Source organism: Pelodiscus sinensis, chromosome 1 (genome assembly GCF_052426305.1).
Source record: "Pelodiscus sinensis isolate ZL-2025 chromosome 1, ASM5242630v1, whole genome shotgun sequence".
NCBI lineage: Eukaryota > Metazoa > Chordata > Testudines > Trionychidae > Pelodiscus > Pelodiscus sinensis.
In genome coordinates this window covers 31179072-31196260 of record NC_143052.1, presented here as the reverse complement: position 1 = coordinate 31196260, position 17189 = coordinate 31179072, and the positions used below count along the sequence as shown (strand labels likewise).

The following is a 17189-nucleotide window of genomic DNA, read 5'->3' as shown; positions in this document are numbered from 1 at the left end:
GCCAGCTGAAACAGCCATTCCTTACTGCAGTGCACATCCCCCAGTTCTCTGATCACCATTGCAGATCCCCGATTTCAGACAAGACCTCCTTTTCTGTGGTTTACTAAATGAGTTTACACTTGTCTGCTATAAACAGGAATTGTAATTGTGTCCAAATCGGCAACCTGCGGTGCCTATGAACTCTTGTTGCATAGAAGAATTAACGCAGACGGATTAATGAATAAAAGCGTATACTTGTATACAGATGAGACTTCTATTAACTAGAATCTTTTGGGCTGGCAACATCGGACCATGGATATTGCAGGATCAGAGTCCCAGCATGCTGTGGGGAGGCTCCTGGTGCGCTGCAGGGGAGGGGCGGCCAGGAGCCCAACATGCTGCAGAGCAGGGAGGTGGGAGCCCAGCATGAAGCCCAGCTAGGCTGCACAGGGAACTGGGAAGCTGCCATGCTGCCAGGAGTGCCAGGAAGGCTGGTGCATGGCCCAGCTGGGCTGTACTGGGGAGAGAGAAAGCCCGGTGGTGTGGCAGGGCAGGGGATGTGGCTGCAGCAGAGGGCCAGAAATTACCTCCCCTGGGAAAATCCCTCATCCAGGACCAATCAGGCCCTGAGGGTGCTGGACCAGGCAGGTTCAATCTGTATTCTGAGAACCCTCTCTATTACCATGGCATTCCAACAGCATGTCAGAATGGAAACGATTGTCCCCATTTGTCTGCATCCTATTTGCACCTTGTTTCTTCTGTCAAGTATATCGTTCTCTTTTCAGCTGCCCTGGAGGATTCTTGATAACATGAAAGTTTAGAACTTGGACTCTGCTTCAGAAAAGCACATGCTTAAAGTTAAGCTCCATCTTAAACGCTTTCCTCAGCAATGATGCTTTTCTAAATTAGGGCCTTGATTTTTGCCTTCTGGTTGAGGGACTGGGGCTTTTGCTGTTTCTGTTTCTTCGAGTGAAAAATTCCTTTTTAAGATTGCTACCTGTCTGGGTCTGGTTTTTGGCTTCTGTGCCTGGGTGCCATTTAGGATTGCCAGGTGCCTGGGTTTCAACCAGAAAGGCCAGTTGAAAAAGGGCCCTGGAGTATCTGGCCAGATGTACTGATTGGACACCAAAAATCCCATTACCATAGGGTGGAGGAAGATGCCAGATCCTTAACTCAGCTCAGCTGAGTGGGGGCAGAGAGGCAGAGGAGATACAGTGAGAAACAGAGGAGTGAGGAAGAGGAGCAAGCGATAGGTTCAGGGCCTTGGTAGAAGAGGCAGAGCGGGGACAAAGCTTTGGCAGTCCCATTACCAGCAATTAGAAAGATGGTAACCCTATTTCTTTTATAATTCCAATTTATACAAATATTTAGCAGCCCTGGAAGAGAGTTGTTTGGCTAGATCTAATATGCCTCACAATTGGTACTTTTTAAGATACCAGCTTCTTGATTATTTCCAAGCAGATACTAAGGTTACCAGATGATTTCAAAAAAATACCGGACACACCTGATCTCAGATGTGGGAGGGGGGCTGGCCAGGGGAGATCAGGGAGGAAATGGCTGGCGGGTAGCAGGGCTGGCTGGGAGGAGATTGTGGGGGAGCGGGGATGGCCAGGAGGAGGTCAGGGGAGCGGGGATGGCCAGGGGAGATTGGGGGGTGGGGTGGGAGGAACAGCTGGCAGGAAGTAGGGCTGGCCTGGAGGGGATTGCAGGGGAGCGGGGCTGGTCGGAGATCGGGGGAAGGCACCAGCTGGCGGGAAGCAGGGCTGGTTGGGAGGAGATTGGGGGAGGGGAACCAGCTGGCAGGGAGCAGGGCTGGCCGGGAGGGGGTTGGGAGGAGCAGGGCTGGCCACAGGGGAAGCGGGGAGGGACTGGCCGTCGGGGTGCGGGGCTCGTCGCATCGCACAGTCCTGGCGGGGCACACGGGAGAGTCCGACCCTGAGGATTTCATCCCACTACGCGCCTGCTCCCCTCCTCTCTACTGCGTAGCTGCGTACTTCCTGGCTGGTGGACACACTGACACAGTGTGAGCATGTTGACCAGCCAGGCAGTACGCAACTACGTACTGTTACTCATGATAATAATGAAACTTACTTAATTAGAAAATACCGGACATATTTATATGTCCAGTATTTTCTCAATTTGTTTCCCGGACAGAAAGCTCAAATACCAGACGGTCCAGTTCAAAACTGGACATATGGCAACCCTAAACGCAGGTCTGAATTTGACTTGCTGAGTGATAATAGTAAATTTGTGCATGCTGCGGTGTTTTGTAAGTGCAAGAGACATAGTTTCTTAAATATTGTTTTGAATGCTCTAGGAATGCACTTTATAAAGATTTCCAGTAGGGTTGAAGAAGAAATGTAATTATATAGACCTGTGACTAGTAATTATACAAATATTATAGTGTTGGAAATGTCTGTCTTCCGTTGCATTGCACCACACAGCTTTGTTTTATGTTTAGTTAGCTCACACTGTTTCTGGAATGAAACTCACTTTAGTTCCTGAGATAACTTTTTACATGCAGGATCAGGGTAGATATAATCAAAGAGTATGTCTACACTACAAAGTTAATTCAAACTAACAGACGTTAGTTCGAATTAACTTTGATAGGCGCTACACGTGCAAACCGCTAGTTCGAACTTAATTCGAACTAGCAGTGCGCTTAATTCAAACTAGGTAAACCTCATTCCACGAGGACTAACGCCTAGTTCGAATTAACTAGTTCGAATTAAGGGCTGTGTAGCCACTTAATTCGAACTAGTGGGAGGCTAGCCCTCCCCAGCTTGCCCTGGTGGCCACTCTGCGCACCCCCAGAGAAACTCTTTTGCCCCCCTCCCGGCCCCGGAGCCCTTAAAGGGGCACGGGCTGGCTACGGTGCCCGTGCCAGGTGCAAGCCTGCCAGCACCTAGCCAGCAGACCCTGCACCTGGCACGGCTCGAGCCAGCCACCCGCTGCCACCCAGCCCTCCGCCTCTTCCTGGGACCAGGCTGGCAGCTTCCGGGAGCCTGCACAGGTCCGCAAGAGGTGGGCGCCCACCTGGTCTAGTGCGGACATCGTGGACCTCATCCACGACGTCCTCACTAGGCACAGGAAAGTGGCCGTCTAGGGCAGGATAGCTGCCAGCCTGGCCACCCAGGAGCAGGTGTGTATGAAAATCAGGGTGGTCCAGTGAGACCCCCGACCCTGAGCCCAATAGCCTGTCTGCCGACAGTGGCCAACACTAGGGACCCTGGAGGGGATGGACTGAAACAATGGCCAAGACATTTGTCTCGTGCCATCCATCTCCAGCCTTCCACAAACAGAGGCCAGGGACACCATTTCTACCCCCTGGCTAATACCACTCCATGGACCCAACCTCCATAACTTTATCTCACTTCTCTTTAAACTCTGTTATAGTTCTAGCCTTCATAGCCTCCTGCAGCAAGGAGTTCCACAGTTTGACTATTTGCTTTGTGAAGAAGAACTTTCTGTTATTAGTTTGAAGCCTGATACCCATTCATTTCATTTGGTGTCCTCTAGTCCTTCTGTTATGGGAACTAATGAAGAACTTTTTTTTATGCACCCTCTCCACACTACTCGTGCTTTTAGAGACCTCTCTCATATCCCCCCTCAGTCTCCTCTTATCTAAGCTGAGAAGTCCCAGTCCTTTAGCCTCTCTTCATATGGGACCTGTTCCAAACCCCTGATCATTTTAGTTGCCCTCCCCTCTCCCACCCTCTCTCTTCCCCTCTCCCACCTCCTTTTCCCAGTCTCCCAGAGTTTTGTTCAATAAAGAGAGTTTCTATTTTTGAACACACGTGTCCTTTATTTTGTACATCAGGAAGGGGGGCTAGGGAGGGGTAAGTGGAAGGGGGTGAGGGAGGAATGGGATACGAGCCCCCGATGGGGAGGACTGTGGTGGCTCTGCGGGCTCCTCGGGGTAGAAGCTCTCCTGCAGCCCCCCGATTAACCCCCCCCCCCGGGTGGCCGCCTGCGGCAAGTGCAGCCGGGCTGATGGCCGAGTGCTGTGATGTGCTGAGTGTGGGCGCTCAGGGCACTCCAAGCCAGGACTGCTTTGCAAGCGGGGAACCCCTGAGAACTGTCTGTCTGGGGTGGGAGTCGGGTCCCTTTAAGCACAGACCTCGGCTAGCCTGAGACAGCAGCTCCATGCTCTAAGTCCTACTCTGATGTCCTGCCGGCACTGCTTCCGGCCATCCTTAACTTTGGTTCAGGGTCCACTCAGTGTGGACATGCTAGTTCGAATTAGCAAAACGCTAATTCGAACTAGTTTTTAAGTCTGGATGCGCTAATTCGAATTAGCTTAGTTCGAATAAACTAATTCGAACTAAGTTAGTTCGAATTAGCGCTGTAGTGTAGACATACCCAAACATAATAATGGCAGTTACCACACAACCCACATTCATATATAGACGGGGTAAATAATTCCTAGTTAGATAACTAGTTTTATATAGAACAGTTAATTTTGTAACAGCCTTTGCAGATTTTGTGTGGTGTATAAAGGCTCAAAAGTGTCTCCTACAGCAGTGGTTCCCAACCTTTTTTTATACCGTGGACCGTCAAACCCATTCACAAATGTTTTGGCGTACCGGCAACATTTTATTTGCACATTTGCATATAGGCAAAAAAATGTTACCGTTGGTCCACCAAGAGCCTCAAGAGCTGCTGCAAACAGCATGGTAGGCAGCTGCAGCGTCTGAAACTGGCTGTTAGTTGCAGCCCTGGGGCCAGTCCTCCAGTGCCAGCCGTAACCCCTTAAGACTCCCACCCCTCCACTACCTCCCAGCGCCAGCCACTGATCCCAAAGTCCACTGCACCCAACCCTCCCCCCCCCGTGCCAGCCTCCCTTTACCATCCCTCCATCCCAAACACCTCACTGCCAGCTCCCTTCCTCTTAGAACCGCCCACCATCAGACCCTCCCAGTCCCAGTGGTCCTGCTTCCAGAGCCCCAATGCACCCAACCCCCCCAGAGCCTTCCCCTATCTCTGTAGACCCCACTACTAGCCCTGCCCCCAGAGTCCTATAGTGCCAGCTCCCCACCTGGATACCCCAGTTCCGCCCCCCCCCCCATGTCAGCCCCCTGCCTCTTAGAGCTCCCCAGTACTAGCCCTGCCCCCAGAGTCTCCCCAGTATTAGCTTTTCGTCAGAGCCCCCCTCTGCCAGCACCCTGTCTCTTAGAGCTCCCCATTCCCATAGCCCCCCAGCACTAGCCAGCCCCCGGAGTCCTCAATGTCTTCCTTGCCTCCCTCACCTAGCCCTGCACTGCCTCCCAACCTCCAGCGGAGCGCCGCTGCCTGGGTCATGACTGCTCTAAGGCTGCCATGCTCGGCTCTGCGCGGCCCTCCCGCAGTGCAGCGAACCTCTCTTCCATGTCTGGGAGGAGACCCTGCCCTTGGTTGGGTGAGAGATGGGGCAGGACATGCCTTTCCCAACAGCCACGGCAGGAGGGGAGGCGCTGGGCGGTGTATCCCAGCCCTAGAGCTGCCACAACCCAGCAGCCAGTGGTTCGCGGCCCAGCACCAGTCCATAGCCCGGTGGTTGGGAACCACTGTCCTACAGACCTTGTAAACTACAGACTCACTAAGCATTTTTGACAGTCTTGACCAAATTTTAACACATGCAAAAGTTATAAGGGCTAGGGTTGTATTTACCAACTTTTACCTTTTCTATTTCCTGAATTTTGCGTGTTTGCATTTAACACATCTTACTATTTGGGTTTTTGGGTGGGTCTTTTTTGGTATGGAATAAAATTCCAGCATTTGAAGACAAAAAAAAGTATCAGTACACATGATACTTAACAATTGAATGAAGTTACTGTACTCTTGTCTGTGAGACACTGAAAAAAATCGAAGTGCTATGCATATCACCTGTATCCTGCCCATATTTGTATCAATGCACACACTTTAAAAGTATTATATTTCTCGCTCAACTGTGCTTAATCAATGATACCTGCAATAAAACCGAGTTTCATTAAAGGGGAAATGGAACACTTATCTATTTACACCATTCATAGTCTGTAATGAACATTTGGCTGAAAACTGTAAAATGCTGGAACTGTTGACACACATTTTAGTTGGCCAGAAGTGAACAGGTTTTTATGTAATTATCACTATTTCTGAAAGAAGCCTAATAACCTAAAAATCAGAGCCAGCATTGTTAAGTATTTAAAAATGGATCACTAAGGACACAATATCCTGAACTATGCAAAGAATTAAAATTTGAAAAACAATGCAGCATGTACACATTGCTGAAATTACAACTACTTAACTTGATGTACACCCATTCACTGGTATCTCTGGCAATTTGTTGTGTAGTAGCAATGTAGTGCCAAGTATTTCTTACTGATCTTTGTTTCTCCTTCTTCCAGGTGAGTCTTGCGAAGTGAATTCCCGCTCTGGCCGCTGCGTGCCAGGAGTATGTAAAAATGGAGGAACCTGTGTTAATCTACTGGTAGGAGGTTTCAAATGCGAGTGTCCCCCAGGAGAGTATGAGAGACCTTACTGTGAGATGACAACCAGAAGCTTCCCTCCACAGTCATTTGTCACCTTCAAAGGATTAAGGCAACGCTTCCATTTCACTGTTTCCCTCATGTAAGTTTGTTTCTTTCCATTTTGATAGCAAAAGATTTCAGTCTAGATTGCTCCTTGATTTGGATTTAGGGCCAAGTGCTGTATATTAGTAACCCACAAAGTTAAACATGTGAAAGTGGTTACTGTAGGAATTCTGCCATCAACTCATATGGGAGCAGAATCAGGACCATACTACTTGAGACTTATTAATCCTGTTTATTATGGTAGTGCCCAAAGGGTATCCAAAAGTGAGACCCCATTGTGTTCAGCCCTGTACAAATACAGTGTCTAATATGAAGCACTGACTGTGTTTCTCATATCATAACACTTTTCATTTTCACAATAGTCAGCTCCTCTGCTAGATAGATCAGGGTTTTCTTTTGCAGAGGTCTTTTCTACTGAAGTATTGCAAAGTCCTGTACACAGCTAGAGGGAGTGGGCTCCTTCAAGCCCTCATGGCTCAGGAGGGCGTAGTTGTCATCAGGAAACAGTGTGTCCAGAGAGAGGAAATGTGAGATTTTGCTGGAGTAGGGCATATTCAATTTGCAGCTGCCAGAGGCTATATGGGGGGACAAAAGGGGCAATTACCCTGGAGCTGGGTGATTCAAAATGGCCTGGGGGTTCCTGGCTGCCATTGCCACTACCACAGGAGCAACAATGGCTGGAGCCCAGACCCTTTAAATTGCTGCTGGAGCCCCACTCAGCATGTTCCGGGTAGCTCTGAGGGCTGGCTGCCCCTATCTACGTTCCTCTTGCTGAAGGTCCCCTCCTTCCAAGAGCACGGAGCTGCCCCCCACTTTACCCAGAGCCCTGGCAACTCTGTCAGCCCTCATGTCTAGGGGATGGACTAAAATGGCAGGTCCCACAATTGGCCTGGCCATGTACCCAACGAGTACTGCCCGCTTTTGGATTTTTGCTGGGTGCTCAATTGGTGACCAGCAAAGCTAGGGTTGCTGGCTCCCTCTACAACCTCTGCAGCTCCTGGCACTCTTAGAAGAAGGGTTGCATAACTAGGGCCCTACCAAACTTGTGGTCCACTTTGATCAATTTCATGGTCATAAGATTTTAAAAATTGTAGATTTCATGATTACATCCGAAACGTCACTGTTGTAATTGTAGAATCCTGACCCAAAGAAGCCCCACTGTGCTGCTGATTGGATTTTAGCAGCCCATTAAAATCTCCTGTATTGTTTTCAGTAGCCACCAGGAGATCAGTTCTGATTCGGGGAGACTTTTGGCCAACCATAAGGGATGCTGCACATGGTATCATTTTACAGGCTTCCAGGGAGATTCTCAAAGAGTGGTGTGTGTTTGCATCAGGCTAGAATGGCTCTCACTCAGATTGTGAGCTTACTAGGAAAACAACAAACAGAAAGGCTTACCATCACTATAGGTTTCAAAATCTTCAGCAGGCATATTTGATGCTGAATTAAATACCATACCAACCCATTGGCTTCATGGCATGTGACAGAATTAGTACAGAATTTGTCCCTATATGATCAGGATAATGAACGGATTTTATGCTGAGTATTTTCTTGCACTCTTTTCTTCTCCATTGCTGGTGGGAAACATTACTTCAAGATAAATAAGAAGTACAGGTTGCACTTCCCTAAGCTGGTACTCTTGTCCGGCAACATCCATGGTTCAGCAGGACCACGGTTGTTGCTGAGCAAGAGAGCCCCTGGGCAGGAGGACCAGCTGCTGAGAACCCTGCGCACAGTGGTAGTAGGACCAGAGCCTCAGCAGTCTGGTGGTGGTAACGGGGCCATGGTAGCGGGGCAGTGGCAGCCTGGCAACCCAGCTGTCCCCCGGCAGTGGGACAGAGCTGCAGCAGCCTGGCTAGCAGCAAGGCTAGGCTGCAGTAGCCCAGCAGGAGAAGCCTGTCTGCTGCTGTGACAGTGGAGCCCGGGCAGTGGCAACCCAGCTGGGGCCGCGGTAGGTCGGCAGCCCAATCAGGGCCACATGCCAGCCGGCAGCAGGGTTCATGCTCACCGGCAGCAGGACCAGGGCTGCCTGCTGGCAGTGGTGCTGGAGCAGCAACTATGGCAGTGGGGCCAGGGCAGCTGTGTCATCCAGCTGGCAATGGGTCTGAAGGAGCCAGCAGCAGGAAGGGGCAGCAGGCTGAGGGGACTGGTAGCAGGAGACCTTCCCTGGTCTGGCAAATTCCCTCATCCAGGACCGGTCAGACCCTGACAGGGTGCTGGACCAGTGAGGTCCAACCTGTAGAAGTTTGGTCAAGCAAATGATTTGCCATTCCATATTTTTTTTTCTTTGTAAATGGTCCAATAATTTCAGGGTGTCTAGCATCCTTCAGCCCCACTTTCCACCAAAAGATCAAGGAGTGGGAAGTCTGTCAACTTCATCCTCATGATTAAAATGGGATTTTAAAAATAACTTACATGTTCACTGACTATGCTGCAAGCTAATGAGGCATTCTGAGCATTTAAATGGCTTGGAATGTATAGCTCATCCTCACCATATGTTCTTACAGAAGGGAAAAGGAACAAGAACAAGTAGTCAGATGCTTATTTTCCATAAACCCTATTTCTTCATGCTAAACCTCACTGTTATTTTGGGACACTTATCAGATGTGCATTGCCCCCTCTCCTCCTCTCTCTCAACAGTTCTTAATCATTCCACCTTGCTTAAAGGGAATTGTCATCTGATTTTTTTTAAGAGATTCATTTCAAACAATTCCAGCCTCTGAAAAAGCACTCTATAAGTAATACATCTGAACTTAAAAGAAAACAAAGCACCAAACCCTCCCTTAAAAAAAGTGTTGTTTTTTCCTCCCCAGCTGAGGTGTATATATGGATTTTTGCCGGAAAGATAGCCATAGCAACCACACCAAATTGCTAGTACATGAAACAGGAAGTTCAATTGTCCATCAACAGAACAGTAAAAGTGAACAGACACAAAGTATTGTTAAATGCACAAGGTTAAAAAAAACACAGAAAAAAAATAGAAAAATATAGATTTTACCCACTTTCAGTTATAGTGCTCTTAGTACTAATTCCTGCTAATGTTTTCAGACACATAAAGTTGATAGTGTTGTTCAATTAACTAACAATTTCTGCCTTCTAGGAAAGCAAGTGATTTCTGCTTTCTTTCCTCTTTTCTTTAGATATATTCTGTTTATAGCTGTTGAAATTATTTTGATGGAATAGTTTTCTCTCAAAGTACAGTTCAGTCAGAATTGAAACATTTCATAGGAATATGCCTGATTTTATGTGTTTTTACTCAATGCTGCATTCATATATAATATTTAATAGATGAAGATAATGTAACTGTTTACATTATCGATGTTGATGATACAGAATCAGTGCACAGTCTTATTGTTTAGAATTGTAAAAACTTCCCATGACTTCTATTCTTCTTCACACTTAAACATTAGCAATAGATATAGATAAATTTAAAGAATTTCATAATGAGTCCTACTCAAATTTTAAATAAAGGAGCTACAGAGGCCAAACTAGGCTTTTCTTAAACTACGGCTATCAGCTATTTCCTTGCACAAAAGTGGAAACTCCCCAGCTACGTCTAGACTGGCATGATTTTCTGCAAATGCTTTGAACGGAAAAGTTTTTCCGTTAAAAGCATTTACGGAAAAGAGCATCTAGATTGGCACGGACAATTTTCCACAAAAGCACTTTCTGCGGAAAAGCGTCCGTGCCGATCTAGATGCGGTTTTGTGCAAGAAAGCCCCGATTGCCATTTTTACGATCGGGGCTTTTTTGTGCAAAACAATACCGCATTGTCTACACTGGCCCTCTTTCGCAAAAGCATTTGCACAAGAGGGCTTTTGCCCGAATGGGAGCAGCATAGTATTTCCGCAAGAACACTGACAATCTTACATGAGATCGTCAGTGTTCTTGCGGAAATTCAAGCGGCCAGTGTGGACAGCTGGCAAGTTTTTCCGCAAAAGCAGCTGCTTTTGCGGAATAACTTGCCATTCTAGACGCAGCCCCCCTGTTTTTGGAGCATCAAATGCTTGACATTAGAGAACATGAAATTAAAAAATGAAGAAAACCCAAACCAATTTAATGGAATCATCAAGATATATGAATTTGCCTTACTCATAATTGACTTCACTGGTGAAGGATCAGGCCCTGATTAACCATGTGACATTAATGTAAGTCTTGTCTTTTTCCTTGTGGGAAAAGGTTGTGGCATCTCCATCATTGGAGGTGTTTAAGATCAGATTAGTCTGACATCTATCAGGGATGGTTTAGAAGACCAGTGTTTCTCAACCAGTGATACAAGTACACTTAGGGGTACTCAAGAAGGCTGGTGGGTACGTCAACACACCTGAAATTTGGAGAAAACTGAATTTTTGTTTTAAGTTTTACAGAGCTTTATTATTTTTGTACTTTTTACACCCAAAAATTTCACAGCCCACCCAGCTGTGATTAAGTTGTTTAAACAAACGTGTTGCAATGGTAGAAAAAAATGTGTGTCTGAAAACTGTAGGTACTGGGGGTACTTATAATTTTTTTAAAGGGGTACTTTATAAAAAACGGTTGAGAAACACTGATCCAGACCGTGCTTGGTCCTGCCATGAGGGCAGGGGACTGGACTTGATAGGGTTGCCAGATGTCCAGTATTGGCCCGGTATTTGCAGCCTCTGTCCGGTTAAAAAAAGCCCAGAAAATACTGGACATGTAAAATGTCCTGCCGCGTCTGGTGGGGATGGGAGGAGCGGGGGTATTCAAAGGCATAGTGACTGTCTTTTTTGGTGCGATGTTTTTTTGCTTGCTTGTTTGTTTTACTCAACAACTTTGGTTTTTTTTGGGGGGGGGGTTTCCCCAACCAATTTTTCCCCCGCTATGTTCGGTATTTTTTGTCAAAGTATCTGGCAGCCCTACTTACTGATCTCTCGAGGTTCCTTCCAGTTCAAGTATTCTGTGATTCATCTGTGTCTGACCCTCATTGCATCATTTTGAATTTAGGCAGTAAGCATTTGGGGGCAGTGTTTATTTCCTTGCTTATGAGAATTCTTCCACACTTTTGGACACTCAGAAAAGAATAACAACGCAATCAATTGTAGTATGTGTTATGTCATCTATTTTCAGAGTGGCTTTGATTGTTTGTTCTTCACTTTGTAGATCATTAAATATTAAATTTGTTTTTGTATGTTACAGGTTTGCAACCAGAGAAAGGAATGCTCTCCTCCTCTACAATGGCCGTTTTAATGAGAAGCATGACTTCATTGCCCTTGAGATCATTGAAGAACAGATCCAGCTAACATTCTCTGCAGGTAAGGTGTTCCTTGCTCACTTAGTTTGATACTCTTTTATATGTAAATAATAGCAATAACATTATGGTAATGAGAACATCTCACTATATTTTGAAATTAACCTCATTACAGATTGTATGTAGTTTCCTAGATTTGAGTCATAGATCCCAAATTAAAGATTTTAAGTGAGTTTAAAACATTGCCAAATAATTGCTCTTTTGTACAAATGATTGACACTGCACTATTGAATGGCATAACAGTTAATTTACCCAGCTCTTTTTACTTTCCTTTTTTATGTTATTTTTTATTTTGTGGTTTGGTTTTAGCAACTCTTCCATCATCAACCATTACAATACAGAGCATTTATCAAACCATTTGAGCAACAGAACACACAGCAGCCATGATCCAAATCACACTGAAGCCCATTGAAAAAAATCCTCTTGGTTTCAGTGGGAACAGAATTGGGCATTAGAGGAGCAGAGGGCTTTAGATATCAAATCAATCTCTCAGTCCTTGGAAGTAAGGCAGGAAAAGAGAGTGCACAATGTTTGTATTTGTTGGGCAGTCTCAATAATCCAACATTTCTAAGTAAAGAGAACTGTGAGTTTGAGAAGAGAACTGCCAGTATTACTATACGTAAAGTATCTTGATACTTGTAAAGTGAAGACATATTTTGGAAAAAGTGCTTTTTGGTAGGCAACTGTTCTCAATCTGTAAAATTGTCATGGCATTAATTCGAACATTTAAAGATCAGTTATTGTTCTTTCATATTCATAGGTGCTCAGCTGCTGTAATTAATATTACTTCTAGTAATTCTTTTAGTTAGACAGGGATGTTAACCAATCAGTCTCTCATGACATAATGTGTGAAGAGATTAGTAAAATGTTTCAGGTTGCGGCACTCTTTATAGTGCCGTGGTAGCACTCCCTATGTAGATAAGGGCTTGCCAGCATACTAGTTACAAAACCCATTTTTATCCAAAAGCTATTCCTCAGAGAAAGAAAGAAAAATTAAATATCAGATAGAAGGAAAAATCATCACTCTCTCTTCTGTTGGCAGTAAAGTGCACTGATGCATGTCTAAACCCATGGGTGGTAATGTAGGCAGAGCCTTCCCAAAATTGCCTTAAATGACCCACCACCAAAGGCTGGGGCTGCAGTGCAGCAGCCTGGCTCCATCCAGTCACTGGGGAAGGCAGCCCAGCCGCATGGGAGCAATGAGCCAGGGCGCGGCAGCCCGATTTTCCCCCAGCCGCCAGGAAGCAATGAGCCACTGAGTAGCAGCCTGGCTTTCTCTGGCTACTGGGGAAGCATCGGGTGGCAGCCCAGCTTTCCTGGCCACTGGGAGGAATCAGGCCACTGCATGGAAGTCTGCTAATTTCATTTGGTGACCCCAATGCTTAATTTGTAATGAAAAAGGTGCTGGACTCAAGCAATTTTTTTTTTCATAACTGCATCAGTGACCCACTGCCAGTCTTCATCTAGCCCCTGCCACAGAGGCAAACTGCGATCTGAAATGGTCACTCATCATAGGCAAGGGGGTGTGGACCTGCTGTCTTTGCCTCCCTTGGTTGCCTCCCTGCAGCACTAGTACCCTGAGGCCTTTCTTCAGGCCCTGCAGCCTGGGAGCTTCCCCAGCTCTGCCTGCCTTTCCCCAGCCCTGCTCTAAATTAGGAAGCCTCTAGCTTCCCTGGTAGCTCGGTCCCTCCTGCTCCACTGCTAGAGCAAGAGTAGGGTTGCCAGATGGTCTCCCAAAAATACCGAACACACGGGCTAAAAATTTGTCGAGGAGGAAAAAAACCAAAAACCACTGCCACGAACACACATGCTATGTTTAATACTTAACTTTATTATAAACAGTCTTCATCCTACACTATCTCTGTGTAAAGAGGCCTAGAAGTAATTGTGCAAATGTGCATGCTATTTTCATTGTTTTCTATTACTCTAAAGCTAAGGCTATAGAAGAATTTAGAACTCCTTTTTATCCTGCAGCTGAAATGATTGTAGAGAACTTCCAGCGCCGATTGCGCCCCACCTCCCAGCCACTCCCGCCGCCCCCGCTTAGGCTTCTGACGTGCCCAGAGCGGCGATCGTGGCCCCGCTTCCCAGCTGGGACTCCCAGGCTGGGAAGTGGGGCCACAATCGGCGCTGGGAGCCTGTGATTGCGCAGAAGTCTGGTGGGGGCAGGGGGAGTGGCCAGATGGAAGCCTGGCATGGATGGGGGGAGAGGCTGGAAGGCGGGACCACAATCGGCGCTGGGAGCCTGTGATTGCGCAGAAGCCTGGCAGGCAATTTCATATTTGCGTTCCTTAAGAGTCAGATTATTAGGAAGACACCCTGAGGATGACTGTAAATTGGCTAAATTCTGTTATTTACACTGGTGTAAATTCTGGAAATCCATTTAAATCAATTTGCACCAGTGCAAATGATAGAAGAATTTGGCTCAATATATTTAGAGATTGATTTGTTTTATATCTTTGGGTAAAAATTAACATGAAGATGCAAGTTTGGGACATGCTGGCAGTCACTTTTGCCTGTGGAGTAATGTGTCACAACATTCTCTTAGCAGAAATTAAGACAAAATAATTAGGGATTTTCACAAAAGTGTGCTTATGAATTTTTAGCATAACTTTTGTTACTCTCATCTATGATTGAGGCCCTTTTTGAGGTAAATGTAGATCAGATCATAAAAATATAGTCTGTACTGTTTGAATAGTTGTGGTGTATTGACAGTAAGAGATAGCCATAGACACAGAAGAGACTTGTGAAAGGTTACTTATGAATGTAGAGGAGAATGCATGCTTTATGTTCAATGTGTGAAACTATCAGCTTTGTTAGCTTGTGGGAGGGGAGTTGTTTTTTCTGTGACTTCTTATATAGGTAGCTTTTCTAATGCTCTTTCTTTTCTTCTTCCTCTGCAAAAGGAACTTTTGTCCAAATGTTTAAAAGGGAGGGGAGAATCCAAAGCACTGTGCCAGGCCCTTATGTACTTTTTCAGTAAATGTTTGTTTTGTCATTATTTCATAGGAGCCACCGTACTAGTTATTCTAGTTTGCATACCTGACTTAACATCCTCTACCCTTACAAATATACCGGTAATATACAAAACAACCTTGATTTTAAACAATAAACAGTATTGCTTAACTACAAGGTTAGAAATTAAGAATTCTTCTGAGATGCATGTTTTGTTTCTAAAACAAAAGGAAAAAATATGTAGCACTTCAAAGACTATCAAGATAGTTTATTAAGTGATAGGGATGTCAGATTCCAGCTTCTCAGCCTTGATCAGGAGTACATTTCATTGATATGCTTTGAGTCAGCAAGATACTCTTCAAACCAGGAGTCACACTTTTGTCAATGACAGAAAAAGCAGAAAAGCTCATGTCAAGGCTTTCATATTTGACAATTTTCTCAGTAGCTGTCCTGTATATCTCCTTATACATTCTACAGCAGCAAAAAGAAACATGTTTTACTAATATGTTACAGAAATCACTTTTATGTTTGTGCACCCAAAATAGACTTTAGTAAAACTGAGTGTGCTCAGCAGCTCACAGACTCCCATTCCAAATTCTTGCATATTAGATTACCATTAGTATACAGGCAGTCCCCGGGTTACATGGATCCGACTTACAAACGGGGTGAGGCAACCCCACACTAGCTGCGCCCCCCCCCCCAGCAGACCGCCGAGACGCGCCGCGGTCCCGCCGCCCACGTCCTCCGCGGCTTTTCTCAGCAGACATCTCAGCTTGAGAATAAAGGACTGAGGGAAGTGAGGTGTGGGAGAATAAAACTTAGCTCTGGAGAAATGTTTGGCTAGAGTTTCCCCTACAATATGTACCAGTTCTGACTTACATACAAATTCAACTTAAGAACAAACCTACAGTCCCTATCTTGTACGTAACCCGGGGACTGCCTGTATACAGGTTGAACCTCTCTAGTCCAGGACTCTCTGGTTTGGCAACATCCGTGGTCTGGCATGATTTTAGCTAGCTGGATGTCCATTTATCATGGGGGTGGCCAAATTTCCTGCCGTCCCGTAAAGTTTGTCCTGGCTCTCAGTGTTCTGTGCTGTTATTTATGTCTAATTTACCCTAAATATCTTCTAAGAGCCAATAAGCTGTGGAATTGTTGGTAATGCCACTAGACAATATTGACCTCCCATGGCTCAGAAAATTCTAAGGTTCAGCACCAGTCAGGTCCCTAGAATGCCCGGCTAGAGAGGCTCAACCTGTACTGTATTAGGCCCGTATTAGGTGGATGGTAAACTATTGTCTTTCAAGTACGACTGTCTTTCTATTTGTGTTTTGAGCAATGCTGAGCAGATCACTAAATCAGAGTAACAGTCATGGTGACTATTTTTTTTTCTCGTGTTCCAACTAACATTCAGGGGAGACCACTACAACAGTTGCACCATTTGTTCCAGGAGGGGTCAGTGATGGACAATGGCACTCAGTTCAGGTGCAGTACTACAACAAGGTAAGGCTGAATACTTCAGGAATGCTATGTGTGAAATTTAAAGACAATGAGCCACTTAGTGTGTTCTCAGCACGGTTTCATTCATTTAATTTGAGTAACACCAATTAATACCACCTGAGGATCTGGCCCCGCATATGTAGTTGCCCTGGGATTTCTGGTTTTGTTTTCATTATAATGAACCTGCTCATCTGAGGTAAAGATGTTTCCCTATGTGCATGCATCTCTAGCAAGCACACTAGAGAGTCCCTCCCTATTAGACTAAACACTTTATAATCTTACTTAGCAAAATAAACCATCCCCGATGAGCTCTAAGTCCTGATATACTGCTCCGAACAGAATGAACTGCACTTACTTTTTTGGGGTATTTAGTATCAAACAGAAAATTTATTTTTCAATAAAACATTGATTAAGCTACTTCTTGGACAGGATTGGGCAAGATGCGACCTGGTGGCCAGATCCGGCTCACCTAACACTTTGATCTAGACCGTGGACTGCATCTGGCCACTTTCTATTTATAGCCTGCTGCCCATGGCACTGAATTTCCAGGTTGTGGCACAGGAAGAGGGATCCTATTTAAATGTCTCCCAGCTCCGCATCACAGCACTACCCAAGCAGGGGCTGGAGCTGCAAGCCCTCTAAATAGCTGCAGCAACCAGTGTGACTGCCAGCAAAGGCGGCGAGTTATATGGGCTTGTAGTGCCCACGCTCCAGGAATATTCAGAGCTGGGGGCCCTGATCCGCCAATATTTGGAGCTGGGTCTCTCCCCCAGCCCTGCCTGGAGCGGGCCCTGACCAGGGCAGATTCGCCTGGTGGGACACCGGGAATTTCCCGGTGGGCCTCCGGCAATTTCCCAGGGGGCCGTCGTTACACGGGCCAGCTGGAGGCTGCTGGCGGAAGAGGGGTGTGACTGGGCAAGCCCATCCCCCTGCCC

At 46.1% G+C, this 17189-nt stretch overlaps 1 protein-coding gene across 4 annotated transcripts in view; it reads left to right on the top strand.

Annotated features, from left to right (window-relative positions):
- The window catches only part of CELSR1 (cadherin EGF LAG seven-pass G-type receptor 1), a 277024-nt gene that overhangs the window by 140911 nt on the left and 118924 nt on the right, over nt 1-17189 (top strand). For all 4 annotated transcript variants that reach the window (XM_075927708.2, XM_006120414.5, XM_075927707.2 and 1 more), the window contains exons 3-5: nt 6345-6567; nt 11688-11803; nt 16169-16257. In XM_075927708.2, coding sequence (XP_075783823.2) covers nt 6345-6567; nt 11688-11803; nt 16169-16257 — 428 coding nt within the window. The remainder of the gene's footprint in view (nt 1-6344; nt 6568-11687; nt 11804-16168; nt 16258-17189) is intronic.